General features: G+C 47.3%; 1 protein-coding gene across 1 annotated transcript in view; it reads right to left on the bottom strand.

Annotated features, from left to right (window-relative positions):
- Positions 1-5782: 5782 nt before the first annotated feature.
- The window catches only part of TGM3 (transglutaminase 3), a 51800-nt gene continuing 44098 nt past the window's right edge, over positions 5783-13484 (bottom strand). The window contains exons 10-13 of the mRNA XM_032605813.1: positions 11363-11668; positions 8875-9032; positions 6815-6948; positions 5783-6435 (exon numbers count right to left, since the gene is read on the bottom strand). Of these exons, the coding sequence (XP_032461704.1) occupies positions 6288-6435; positions 6815-6948; positions 8875-9032; positions 11363-11668 (746 nt within the window). The 3' untranslated portion in view covers positions 5783-6287. The remainder of the gene's footprint in view (positions 6436-6814; positions 6949-8874; positions 9033-11362; positions 11669-13484) is intronic.

Genomic DNA, 13484 nt, shown 5'->3' with positions numbered 1-13484 from the left:
GGGGAGGGTGGGGGGAGAGATGCAGAGTGGGGAGATGTGGGTATTTATGTGTGTGTATGGTTGAATCACTTTGTTGTAGAGCAGAAACTGTCACACCATTATGGAGCAATTGTACTCTAAAAAAGATGTTAAAAAAAAATCTGTGCAACTCAAAAAAAAAAAAAATAGTAATCAATTACTGTAACCCATTACATCAATAGGCTAAAGAAGAAAATCACATGTCACATCAATAGATGCAGAAAAGACATTTGCCAAAATGCAACACTCATTTCAAACCTTCAGTAAACCAGGAATAGGGGGGATCTTTTCAATTTGATAAAGAACATCTACAAAATAGCTAGCATCATACTAGAAGGTTTCTCACTAAGAGCAGGAACAAGGCAAGGATGTTTCCTCTCACCACTTTTTTTCAATATTGGATGTTCTATCTAATGCAATAAGAAAAGGAAATGAAAGGTGTACAGATTGTGAAGGAAGAAATAAAGCTATCTTTGTTCATAAATGACATTATTATTTATGCAGAAAATCTGAAAGAATCAGCCACAACAGCAGCAAACTCCTGGGACTAAGAAGCTATTATAGCAAGATTGCAGGATTTAAGGCTAATATAAAAAAAACCAATCATTTTCCTATATACCAACAATGAAAAGTGGAATTTGAAAATTAAAAAACCATAATATTATTTAATTTAACACCCTCCAAAATAAAATAGATAAAATGCTAAGAAAATACATACAAGATCTATACAAGGAAAACTACAAAACTCTAATGAAGAAATCAAAGTACTAAATATAGGACAGATATTCCATGTTTATGGATAAGAAGATTTAATATTGACAAGATGTCAGTTCTTCCTAACTCGATCTGTAGATTCAAAGCAATCCCAATTAAAATCTCATTGAGTTATTTTGTGGATATCAGCAAAATGATTCTAAAGTTTATATGGAGAGGCAAAAGACCCAGAATAGCCAGCACAGCATTGAAGGAGAAGAGCAACATCAAAGGACTGACACTACTCAACTTCAAGATTTGCTATAAAGCTACAGTTATCAACACAATGCGGTATTGGTGAAAGAATAGACAAATAGATCAGTGGAATGGAATAGAGAGCCCAGAAATAGAGCCACATAAATATAGTCAACTGATCTTTGATGAAGGAGCAAAGACAATACAATGGAGAAAAGATCATCTTTTCAACAAAGGATTCTGAAACAACTGGACATCTACATGCAAAAAAAATGAATCTAGACACAGACTTTATACCATTCACAAAAATTAACTCAAAATGAATCACAGACCTAAATGTAAGATGCAAAACTCTAAAACTCCTAGAAGATAACATAAGGGAAAATCTAGATGACCCTGGGTTTGGCAATGACTTTATTTATTTTTACTTAAAAAAATTTTTTTTTGGCTGCACTGAGCAAGATGCAGGATCTTAGTTTCCCCACCAGGAATTGAACCTAGGGCCCCTGCAGTGCTGCAGTGGAAGCACGGACCGCCAGGGAAGTCCCTGGCAATGACTTTTTAAATACAACACCAAAGGCATGATTCATGAAAGAATTAATAAGCTGGACTTGATCAAAATTAATAATTTCTCACCTACAAAAGACACTGTCAAGAGAATGAGAAGACAGCTACAAACTAGTAGAAAATATTTGCAAATGACATATCTAATAAAGGACTGTTATCCAAAATATACAAAGAACTCTTGAAGCTCAACAATAAGAAAACAAATAACCTGATTAAAATAAAGGCTAAATACATTTAGCAGACACCTCACTAGAGAAGATATATAGATGACAAATATGCGTATGAAAAGATGCTGGACTTCATATGTCATCAGGGAAATGCAAATTAAAACAATGAGATACCATTACATATCTATCAGAAAGGCCAAAATCCAGAACACTACCAATACCAAATGCTGATGTGGGTGTGGAGCAATAGGAACTCTTGTTCATTGCTGGCGGAAATGCATAATGCTACTTTGGAAGAGAATTTGGCAGTCTCTTATAAAACGAAGTATACTGTTATTGCATGATCCAGCAGTTGGGCTCCTTGATATTTGCTCAAAGGAGTTGAAAACTTATGTCCACACAAAACTCTGCCCATGGATGTTTATAGAAACTCTACTGATAATTGCCATAATTTGGAAGCATCCAAGGTGTCCTTCAGTGGATGAATGGATAAACAAACTGTGGCACATCTAGACAAAGGAATATTATCCAGAAATAAACTATCAAGTCATGAAAAGACTTAGAGGAAACTTAAATGCATATTACTATGTGAAAGAAGTCTGGCTGACAAAACTACTTACTGTATGATTTCAACTATGTGGTATTCTGGAAAAGGCAAAACTATGGAGACAGGAAGAGGATCAGTGGTTGCCAGGTGTTAGAGGAGAAGGAGGGTACTATAATGGTGGATACATGTTATTATAAAGTTATCCAAACCCATAGAATGTACAACACCAAGAGTGAACCCTAATGTAAAACTATGAACTTTGGGTGATAATGATGTGTCAATATAGGCTCATCAATTGTAACAAGTATACTATTCTAGTAGGGATATTGATAATGGGGGAGGCTATGCGTATGTGGCGGCAGGGGATATATGAGAAATATCTGTGCCTTCTGTTCAATTTTGCCGTGAATCTAAAACTACTCTAAAAAATAAAGTCCATTTATAAAGAAAGTTAAAAGGACAAAAATAAGAATAACAATGATTGCCACTCAAGAATGCTATATAGGATTCAGTAAGATAATGGACATGAAACATTGAGCACAATATCTGGCACATAGTAGGCACTCAATAAATTTTTAAAAATCCTTAGAACAGTGACTTACAGATTTTACACTCTCAACGAATGTTAGATATTATAATTTTTTAGTACTTCCAATTAGTCACTTCATTCATTCATTTGTTTGTTCAACTACAATCTCATTCACCTCTTTGGTCTTTAATGAATATCTATGGGTACTTAATCTACACCAGACACTGCTAAGTGTGGAGGGCTAAGGGAAACCTGGTTCTTGCCCATGACAAGTACATAGTCTAAGATGGGGAGAGGGATGTACAAAGGCCCAGATGACTTTAAGCCAAAGTGGTCTAAAAAGACATGTGCACAGTGAAGGGAATTTTAGATGAAGGAGGGACCAACTGTGTATGGGTGCAGCAAGGGGAGGAGGGATGCGGAGAAGGTTTCTCAGAAGAGGGGACATTTCACTGGAAAGGGCAAGGATGTATGCATGGAAATGGAGAAAAATGGTTCCTTTGCTGTATAACAAACCACAGGAAAACACAGTGACAAAACAACCAGCCGCTCTGTGGCTTGTTAGGCTCCTGGACAGTTTCTGCTGGTTTTCACTCCAAATTCAATTTCTTTAACAGATATGGGGAATATCTACTTTTCTTGAATGAATTTTGATAGTCTGTGTCTTTCAAGGAATTCATTTGATCTAAGTTGTCTGATTTATTGGCATAACATTGTTCATAATACTCCTTTACTCCCTTTAAATAGCTGCAGGTGCATTCATTCCTGATATTTGTAATTTGTGTATTTTTTATTTTTTCCCAATCGGTTTGGCTAGAGATATATCAGTGTTATTCATTTCAAACAACCCACTTTTAGAGTCATTGGCCAATGGGATGTTTGCAGAAGTGAAATGCATAATTTCAACTTTTGACTTTCAGATTGGGAAGGAGGGTGCCCATCTATTCCCCTTTTCTTTCTTCCTGCTGGATGGCCTGTGGGCTTTTGCCTTGAGCTGGAAGAACCACCTGGAATCGATAGGTGGAAGCTATGTGTGGAGGATGACAGCATTGTAGGACAAGGAAGCCTGTGTCCCTGAGATACTTCCCTTGGCTCTTATATGAGAGAAATTAATGCCCATTCTGTTTAGGACCCTGGCAGTTTGGGTTTCCCTGCTATGGCTGCTGAGCATATATCCTAACCAATAGAGTAAGGTCACCTAATTCTGGGGTTCAGCCAGCAGGCCGACTGCATCTCACACTTTGCTACAACCTCTAACTTCTCTTCTACCAGAAATAAATATGGCGCTGTGGCTTCTGCCTGCTATTTCTTTGTCTTATTGCTAAAATCCTTCGGAACCCAAGTGGGGGGGAGGGGTGTATAGACATAGCCCTAAGACACATGTACTTGGGGTTGGTTACAAACTCCCCATGGATTTTTAATGACACACCTTAGGAGACTCCCTTGAGGATGGAAACCCAAAGGCAGGGATCATGCTCTTGTTGGTTTTTAATCTCTCTGGACAGAGCCTGGCAGAAAGCAGGCACTCAGGGGACGCTTGCTGACAGGGCTGATGCTTGAGGGATTTAAAGTCTGGGGCAGGCCTCATATGGATGGGAGGAAATGGAAACCTCTGGATTTCCTTTTTTCTAATAGAAACCAGGGCAGAAGTCTGACTATTTCACCCTGCCCCCGCTCACTGGGGACTGGTGTCTATCTCCAGGCCAAATCGAGGGGCATTTGAAAGAGTGGCAAGGCTCCAAGAGGAGAGACGAGCTTCCCCCTCCGCAGCTGGGAGCCTGGTGTCCTGCAGAGACTGGGAGGCCCAGCTGTGTTCAGACACCAGAACTGGACCCTGGTGAGAGCTCCTTGACACCAGGAGCAAGTATGGACACACGTTCTGGTGCTGACTGCCCACCTGGGGCACTTGGAGGTGGGAAGCTGACGCTGGACCAGCTTGAGATGCAGAAGCGGGAGAGGAGGTGGCTGCAGCAGGGCAGTGGAGCCCATGAAAGGGAACTGGGCTCAAACCATCACAATAGGACCACTACTTCCAGAGCAGTTAGCGGTAGGGGAGAACCTCCAGAGGCTGAGTCTGAGGGGCATGTTGACCACATTGGAGACATGCAATGCAGAAAGCCTGCACTTACATGCCAGCCACGTGGCGGGCTCCTGTGGCCAGGCTGCATCAACACCAGTGAAATAGAACTTTGTCATTTTTCTCCTAATTTCCTCTCTCCCTTCTCCAACTCTGATGGATCAGGCAACAAGAAGGGAAGGAGGAAGGAAGAGGGGGCATGCACAGTGCCTCCTTCTGCAAGCCCAGGTCAGGCCTGAGCTGAGCATAGGGCAGAAGCTTTGAACTGGATGTGAGGCTGAAGCTTCTGTGTAGGTTGGACTGGTCCCTTATATCCAAACAGGGAGGCATAATTGCCAAAATGGGGTTAGTCAGCACCAGTGACGGAAAGCTCTGGGATCTGCTTGGGGTTATTTCAAGGGGCAAAGACTGAGGAACGCTGAGAGCATGTGTGAAGGCAGAGAAGGTTCTGGTGGAGTTAGCAGGGCTCTGGCTGCAAGAGGAGGAGTGTGGCACAAGTTGGGGCGAGTGCAGTGTGAGCAGAGGTTGGGCCACCACCCACACCTGCTCTGTGAAAGGGTTCCAGTGAAGATTTTGAGGTCCCTTCTCACTCTGACGCCTGTAGAGACCCTGGAAGAGTTTGCCTGGCTACACAGAGAGTGCCCGAAGCCTGCCTGGACAAGGCGCTCCCTCCAAGGCGCTCCCTGCCTGCTCCAAGGCAGCCAATCTCTTTTTGGACATCATCTTAGAGAGGTTTCCTAAACTGATTTGAAACGTCTCCCCAGTTTTGCACTTGGAGCCACACAGAACAAGCCCACTCTTCTTGGACACTGGAACATAGAGAGCACGGCCTCCCCAAGGCCATCTGTTCTCCAGAAGGACATGGCCCCAGCCCCCCTCGCTCCTTCTCCACCACCTGAGTTGAAGAAGCAGTCCTGTAAAGTCAGTGCTGTGTGATCGCGCTCTTTTTAATATTTATTTTGAGGGTGCGGTTGTGAGTGTTACAACACATGGCTAACCATCATCCCCCCACCTCCATAGTGGCCTAAGAGAGGAGCAGGAATGTGCCAACTGCAGGCTGGGGATCAGCAAACAGTCCAGACCATCTTCTCCCCCTGTATCCATTTGGAGAGCCGCCGGGTCAGGTGCCACTCCATGCCCACAGCATTGAGGGTATAAGGGCTAAGCAGGGTCATGGAGCTCACAGAGTGGGCAGTGTTGAGGAGAAGCTTGGGGAACGTGCAAAAGTGATCAAGCTGCGGGTCAGGGTGAAACCAGTCCATCTTGGGAGCAAGGGAGGGGTGTGTGCTGGAGCCTGGAGGTCCGAGTCCAGGCCACCTTGGGGGATGGAGTGAGTTTCCCAGGCTGGACAGTGTGTGTGGGCAGGGGGCTCACTCCACAGGTGATCCCTGCCTGCTCCGTGTTCCCAAGTTTTTATGGAGCCACCTGGGCCCTTCACTCGACCACTTTGATGGGCAGCATGCCCTTGATCGCGGAGAACTTGTCGCAGGAGAAGTTGATGAGGAGCTGCTTGGTGCCACTCCGGGTGGGCAGGATCTCAAAATCCACTTGGGACTGCTCCCTGGGGCGCAGGTTTGGCATGCTGATGGGGAAAGGCAGGAGTCAGCGTGAGGCCTCAAGTTCTGCTCTGGTCAGGGTCACTGCTGCTTCAACTCCCTCTAGCTGCTACCCTGGGTCATCAAACCCCTTCAGCTCTGGGACCCCTCAGCAGGGGAAGGGGCAGTGGGTGGATCCCATGATCTCCCAAATATGAGGACCAGCTCCAAGCTCTGGTGACGTGGACTTCCCTTGAGTTCAAGTTTGGTGAACCCCCAAACCAAATGCAAACGTGTATCCCTATGTGCAGATTCCCAGGTTCAGAGGCTAGAGGAGTTCTGTCTGCCCTGTCCCGGGCTCTGGGGAGAGCCCCTCTGCCCCCGCTCCCACCATCCCACACTCTGGACCCTCAGCCTGGGACTCACTCGATCTCGAGGGTGCCCAGCATCAGGCCGCTCCCCTCTGCTATCAGCTTGCAGTCCTTCACCAGCTCATCCAGCGGGTTGGAGAAGAGAATCTGCACAGTCACAGGCTTTTGCACGTGGGCCTGGTCCAGCACCTGTGGGGAGAGGGGTTGACAGAGTCAGTGCTGGGCTGTTCATTTCATCTGCCCTTGATGAGAGCCGACGGGGCTGCGCCGGAGGCTTGGTGATGGGGAGGATGTTGCTGAGGACAAAGGTAGGGAGGATAACGATCCTTAGGAGGTTTATTCCTCCTAAGTTCCAGTGATATCCATGCAGGGGGTTCCTAGGAAATTGCTGTCATCCCCAGGATACAGACAGGACACCCAGGCGTGGAGGAGAGAAGCAGCACATCGCAGCAGCTGAGAGGGCTTGAATTCCCAGCCAGGTTCACAGGCCCTTTCTTAGTTCATCTCAGGAAGGGCAGCCACCACTTCCGAGGACGTGCCACATGTGGTCTGTGCAGGGTCCTTGATCAGGGGCTGGAGAAACCTAGGTTTCTGGTCAGAGGAGCACCCTGGACTATTTGCTCCCAAAGATGAAACCTTATGCTCCTGCTGAAAAGCTGCCAAGCCTGGGCAGATACGTCATCTCCCTGGGCCTTGACTCTCACCCTGGTAAATAGGGCTGATCCCTCCCCTCCTCCCTCCCTGGGCTACAAGGGACCAAATGAGATCATGGATGCAGAAGAAAGCGTTTTGGGAAACAGAAACCAAAACTGGGTGACCGGTGGATTTCTTTTCTCTGTTAGAGGCCGCTGCTTTTTGTTCATTCGTTTTTTTTTTTGTTTTTTTTTTTCTTGCCACCAATTCTCACTGCAATCATTTTACAGTAACAAATCTGCAGTTCAGGTTGATTCAATAACCGAGGCCTTTCTGGTTCCAGAGCCATTTGCTCTTCTTGCTAGACCCTGCAATGCCTGCTAATAATTTGTGCATAACTGAAACATTTTAGAGACCATGATCTATACCATAATTTCTCCCATGGAACTCATTTAAGTGTATGACATGATTTGAAGAGTGAAGCATAATTTTATGCCTTTGGGACACAAGGGTACATAAACGGTGCCATATTCTGGCAGCCTCCACACTGGGCTGGGGTTGGCGTGGTCAGGGACAGGTTTGGAGTCAGCCAAATACTTCCAGCCCCAGTGCTGAGGAAGGAGCAGAATGGCCTCAAGTGCCTCACGCCAACCTGCAAGCCCCCAGATGCCTGGGCTCCTGAGAGGGAGCCTGGGAGCAGAGCCTGCAGCCAAAAAATGAGACATCCTCATTCTCAACCACTGGGAAGATGCTGTTGCTGGCTGTGGGTGTGATGGATGCCCTGGAAAGGGCCTGAGGTCTAGCCCTGGCTCTGGCAGTAATTGGAAATTCCCTTCTCCTCTCTGGGCCTCAGTTTACTGATATGTGAAATGGCAGGACATGGGAGCTTGAGACTAGGTCTCCAAGAGTCCACAATTCTGTAACTCTGGGGTCTAGAGTTGGGAGATGCACGAGTTATGACCATTGCTGATTTGCTCTACAAATGTGTCCAGGGGCTGGGCTGTGGGTTTCTTGCAGTCAGGACCCACCCCTTGTGGCCCCCTGTGATTCCTAAGCCTGGCACAGCCCAGGACACAGCAGATGTCCAGAGCAAGTGAGCTGAAGAGCCCCTCTGGCCATCCTCAAATGGCATCCCCAGCGGGTCTAGAGCTGCAACCAAAGAAGCCATAGGGCAACGTGCCTGTGGATATTGTCAGACAGGGAGCAAGGAGGCTACTTTTTTTTTTTTTTGCCCCGTCCCACAGCTTGCAGGATCTTAGTTCCCTGACCAGGGATTGAACCCGTGCCCCCTGCAGTAAAAGCTCTGAGTCCTAACCACTGGACCGCTAGGGAGGTCCCAAGGGCGCTACTCTGATTGGAACTCTTGACTGATCCATTTGGCAGAGGCTCGAGCTGAGCTGGGCCCGTCAGCAGGGGAGGGCCTTCTCTGTAGTCTGGGAGGGCTGGGCTGGCTGGAGAGGCACCCCTTCAGCACCCCTTTACCTCCAGGGTCAGGGTGGGGTTGTCCAGGATGACGTCCCTCTCCACCACCACCTCGGTCTCGTCACTGATCTCACACACGGCTGTGGCCCGGATCATGTTGTCTGCCTTCAGGTGCTTCTCGTACAGTGCATAGGCGATCTTTACAGGATGCTGTATTTCTGGAAGGAGAAACCAGGGAGCAGAGTGAGAGGGAGTGGGGTCGAAACCTTAAAAGCCGATGCCAAGCCAGGTCGATGTGAGTTGGCTGGGATCATCTGCAGCCCAGGCTTGCCTGAGCCCTCCCTGCCAGGCCCCGTGGGAAGCATCTGTCTGCTCTGTGCAGGTTGCAGAGCAGGGGCCAGGGGTAGCCCAGGACTCTGGCTGGATGGGCTCATAGGGGCTGAAGACTCCTCCCTGTCCTGGAAAATATCGGAGGGCAAGTTTCCTTCTAAGGGGCAGGGGAAGAATACGAGTACTAACTCATTGCCCAATGACGAAAACAGTAATGATGACAACACAATAATAACTAGCAAGGGAAGCCAGGGCTAAATAAGTGCTTGGGTCCTCCCTGGTCATCCAGTAGCCTGGGATTCTATGGCAACAGCATCTGGACCACCTCCCCACTTCTAGTCTCCGCTGCTTCCAAGACACTCACACATACCAGAAGATAGGCTTTAGAAGCACTTCCCCCCCACCCCCAAATCATGTCACTCTTCTTCCATGTCACTTCAAAAATCTTCCATGGCCCCTCGCTGCCTCAGGAGTAAAGTTCAGACCCCTCAGTATGGCCCTTCATGACTCTCCCCCTCAAAAGAACGTTCCCTCCCATGCTTCTCATTGTCCTTTTGACAAAATAGGTACCTTATCACCTCCAAGCTTTGACTCACAAGGTCCCCTCAGATGGAAAGGCCTTCCCCAGCTTTCCTCCCTTTATCTGGCTCCTCCCTAAGCTTCAAGGCCCCTCTCTGACTCACAGGGCAGGCAGCGAGGGTCCTCCCCTTCCAATGGGTGCAGGGCACTCCCCCCTCCCTTAGGCAGTCATGTTGGGTGGTCTGGGGGGGCCCTGCATCCACAGCATCATACACCCCTTGAGGAAAGTCTGTGAGGAAGGAGCTGTCTCTGCTTTTAGCACTGGAGGGACTTACCTAGCCTGCCCCAAATGTGGAGACACAGGCCCTTGCATCAGCTGGTCCTGCCTTCTTGGACAGTGAACGCTGAGGCTCAGCAAAAGAGGGGGACTTAACCCAGAAAGTAGGTGATGATGTCAGGCCTCCAGAACCACTTCACTTGCTTCCTTCCTCTCCTTCCCATTTCACTCTGCTGCCTCTGGCAGAAGTATGGATTTTTAGAAACCATTTACCTCACGTAAATTATTTTTGCTCTACAGAAATAGCTCTTCCCTTGAGCTTTGAAGGTAAATAAGAGCCAGGCAGTTGCTCTTGGTATGGGGAAGATTTCTGCTAAATTCTGCCAGAAGAGAGGTTTCTAGGGATGCTGCCTTCTGACGGGTGTAATACAGAGGTATTGCAGTTTCTCTGCAGACAGAATTCTTTCAAGATGGGCTGTGTAATTAATCAGTTTTTATTAGTTCCTTATGTGAAGCAAATAGCCACCCCACCCGTGTCAATCTGCTTTGTATAAGTCCAGACTTTTCATAACAGCTTGAAGGATTTTGCCACTGTGGGCACACCTGCATTCTAATCCTTCCACAGCCCCAGACTCTCTCTCCTCTACTTTGGTCCCCTCCTGTCTATGCTACCCAGGAGTACAAAGTCATGGTTCCTCCCAGAGGCTCAGACCTCCGAGAAAACCTATCACTGTCGCTGGGAATCAAGAAATTCCACCTACGCATTAGCAGCTGTGGGGGAACATTGGAGAGGGTTCAAGACCTTGTGGTATATTGCAACCCTTCTAGGGTCAAACTCAGATAGTGATTCATTGTGTGGTGGGGAGGGGTGGGGTAGGGTGGCAGCTGGTATGGGAGAGGGGTGGCAGCAATAAAACCTAGAAAATGGGTGGTGGCACTGGATTTAGCATTAGGAAATCTAGGACCAAGACTTGGCATTGCCACCTGCTAGCTATGACACAATCTCTTAAGCAAGTCACAATCTCTCCAAGCCTCAGTTTCTACCTCTGTAAAAGGGAATACTGAAATCTGTCCTTTTAGAAGGTCAAATGTGATAGTACATACGAATATATAAGGAAATACTCTGCCCACTGGGCAATGTGGTATGTACCTGTAAGGGGTATTTGCAGTGTGTCTCTTAACTGCCAAAGCCTCCCGCCTTCTTCCCCCAGGGCATAAAAGGATTTTGGTTAGCACCACACTGAATTGCACTATACCGTAATAGCAGCCTCCAAAACTTCAAAACCCCAGGCTTGACCACAGAGGCCACGTGCTGTTCCTTCCTTAATCAATTGACTCGGTTCCGACAGGAACTCTCCAATCCCAAGAGAATACCAGCTACCTTGGGTGCATGGTACTCCAGCAACCTACAGGATGAGTTACCTTCATTGGGACTCAGGGATAGGCTGACGGACTCCTTCCACACCTCGTGTACAAGTGTGCCATTGTAGACGATGGTCCAGGCTGTCATGTTCACCATCACTGTCTTCGGATCACCCGTTAGGTTTTTGAGCATCAGGGCCATGTTGACTTCTTTGCCCACTGTCAGTATGTCAGTGATCTTGAACTTCCCGGAGATGCTGGGCTCCCGTTCCTCCCTAAAGGTTCTTGTAGATGTTGCGCGAAATGACATGGAGGGTTGAAGTTTCCTCAAAGCCTTTTCAAACACTTGCCTTTCCTGGCTGGAACCTGTGTGGTGGGAAAAGAGAGAAGCACCTCAGGGATGCGGTGGCAACCTGGACAAAGGACAGCGTCCTGCTTGGAAGGGTGGCCTGGAACTAACACTGGTTCTGCTGCTTGCCCAACGATTCTGATTCAAGCAAGCGGCTGACTTCTGCAGGTCTCCATTTCATCCTCCTTAATACGAGGCTCACATCCCACCTGTTCCAATCAGCTCTAAATTTCCATGGAGATGTAGGGAAAGGTGCATAAAATTACTTTATGGCTTGATATTTTGCTTAGGCTAATTAGGCTAGATCTCTCCCTTCCTTCCTTCCTCTCTTCCTCTCTTCCTTCTTTCTTTCTTTTGATAAATGGTCCTTTGTGAGACAAAGAAAAAACAGATAATTTAAAAATAACAAAAACTGAGCTATAAAAGATTACAATAAGTTCATAAGTGAAAAAATGGTTATGATTTAGAATTAACTTCATTGAAAAAAATTTCCAACCAGTTTACCATGTTATTCTGCTTTGTTTCTAAAGATGCTTTGAGAATTGAAGAGTGGAACTTTTGTCCATGTCAGTTGACGAGAACTTCCCACAGTTGTTGTGGTTCCAGGTTATGACTAGTTTAAATTGTCGAGAGAGTTCAGGTTTCATAAACACAAAGTTTGAACCACAGGTTGGGTTTCTGATTCTGACTTGGGTCATGGATGCTGCTGAATGTGATGCTATAAACAGTCCCTGGAGAATGGCCAAGATCATGGCCTAAAAATCACGGCTCTTGGGGTGCTAAGGGCCAACTCCAAGCCTCTGAGCCAGGGTAGACCACACAGTGCACATAAGGCTCCCTGCCTGACCTGAAGATAGACCCACTATCAAGGAGAAGGTATTGTCCTTCCAGAAACACAGACAAAGATACACAAAGAATGATCATACTTTTGCCTCCGCCCCCTAACTTCCCCAACCAACCTGTGAAATTTTAAGGCATCAGATGACTTATTAGAAGCACTTTACAATTTAGTGAGGTCTTTCCCATAAGTTACATGTAACAACTGGCAGAGACCCCAGAGGCCAACCATTAGAGTTAAGGCCCTAAGAGGAGGAGCGACTAGTCCAAGGGACTGGTAATCTGGGAATTAGGGGCAGAAAGAAGGCCAGTCCCCAGAAATCTAGACCTGCGTCTAGTAGTTCTTCCCGCACACCTTACTGAAAAGGAGACAGGCAGCCCAGTTACCCAGGCTGATGGCTCCTGGTGGGCTGGGTTCCTTTTGGTGCATTCCCATTCTCTAGCTGAGCTGTAAGTCCACACCCAGGTCTGATGGCTGTGCAGGGAGCTGAGCCTCTGTGCCCAGAACCTCGAAGCAGGTGTGTTATGCACAATGAGGCTCAGAGCCTACATAGCTACATAGGTCACCTGCCAGGCTTACCCAAGACCAAGCTTCCTGCTACTGTTTTCTCCCTTGGTGTTGCTGTTGCGCCAATGCTTAGCAGCCCATTTTATGAGCTTTTCCTCCCTGGGGCCATCAGACACAAGCTGGAATCATTAGGTAAGGAGGACTGGTCAACAGCAGGCGGTGTGATCAGCCCTGCTGTCACATAGGGGCTAGGTCATCACCAGGGGTCCTGCAGGGATCCCACAACCTGGCCGTGGCCCCTTCCCATTTCTCAGGAGGTTTGGCTGGGACAGCCAGAGCCCCCAAGAAGCAGAATGAAGGTGTGACAGTCAGGTAAGGAACCCCACAGAATCACACAACCGTGTAAGCAGTGCACTTCAGAAGTCCCTCTGGGAGGTCATTCCAATGAGGTTGCAGATGTTCAAGTTGACAAAAATCATCACTATTTA

Source organism: Phocoena sinus, chromosome 15 (assembly GCF_008692025.1).
Source record: "Phocoena sinus isolate mPhoSin1 chromosome 15, mPhoSin1.pri, whole genome shotgun sequence".
Lineage (NCBI taxonomy): Eukaryota > Metazoa > Chordata > Mammalia > Artiodactyla > Phocoenidae > Phocoena > Phocoena sinus.
Note: the sequence above shows the minus strand (reverse complement) of the source record. Positions and strands in the feature narration are given on the sequence as shown.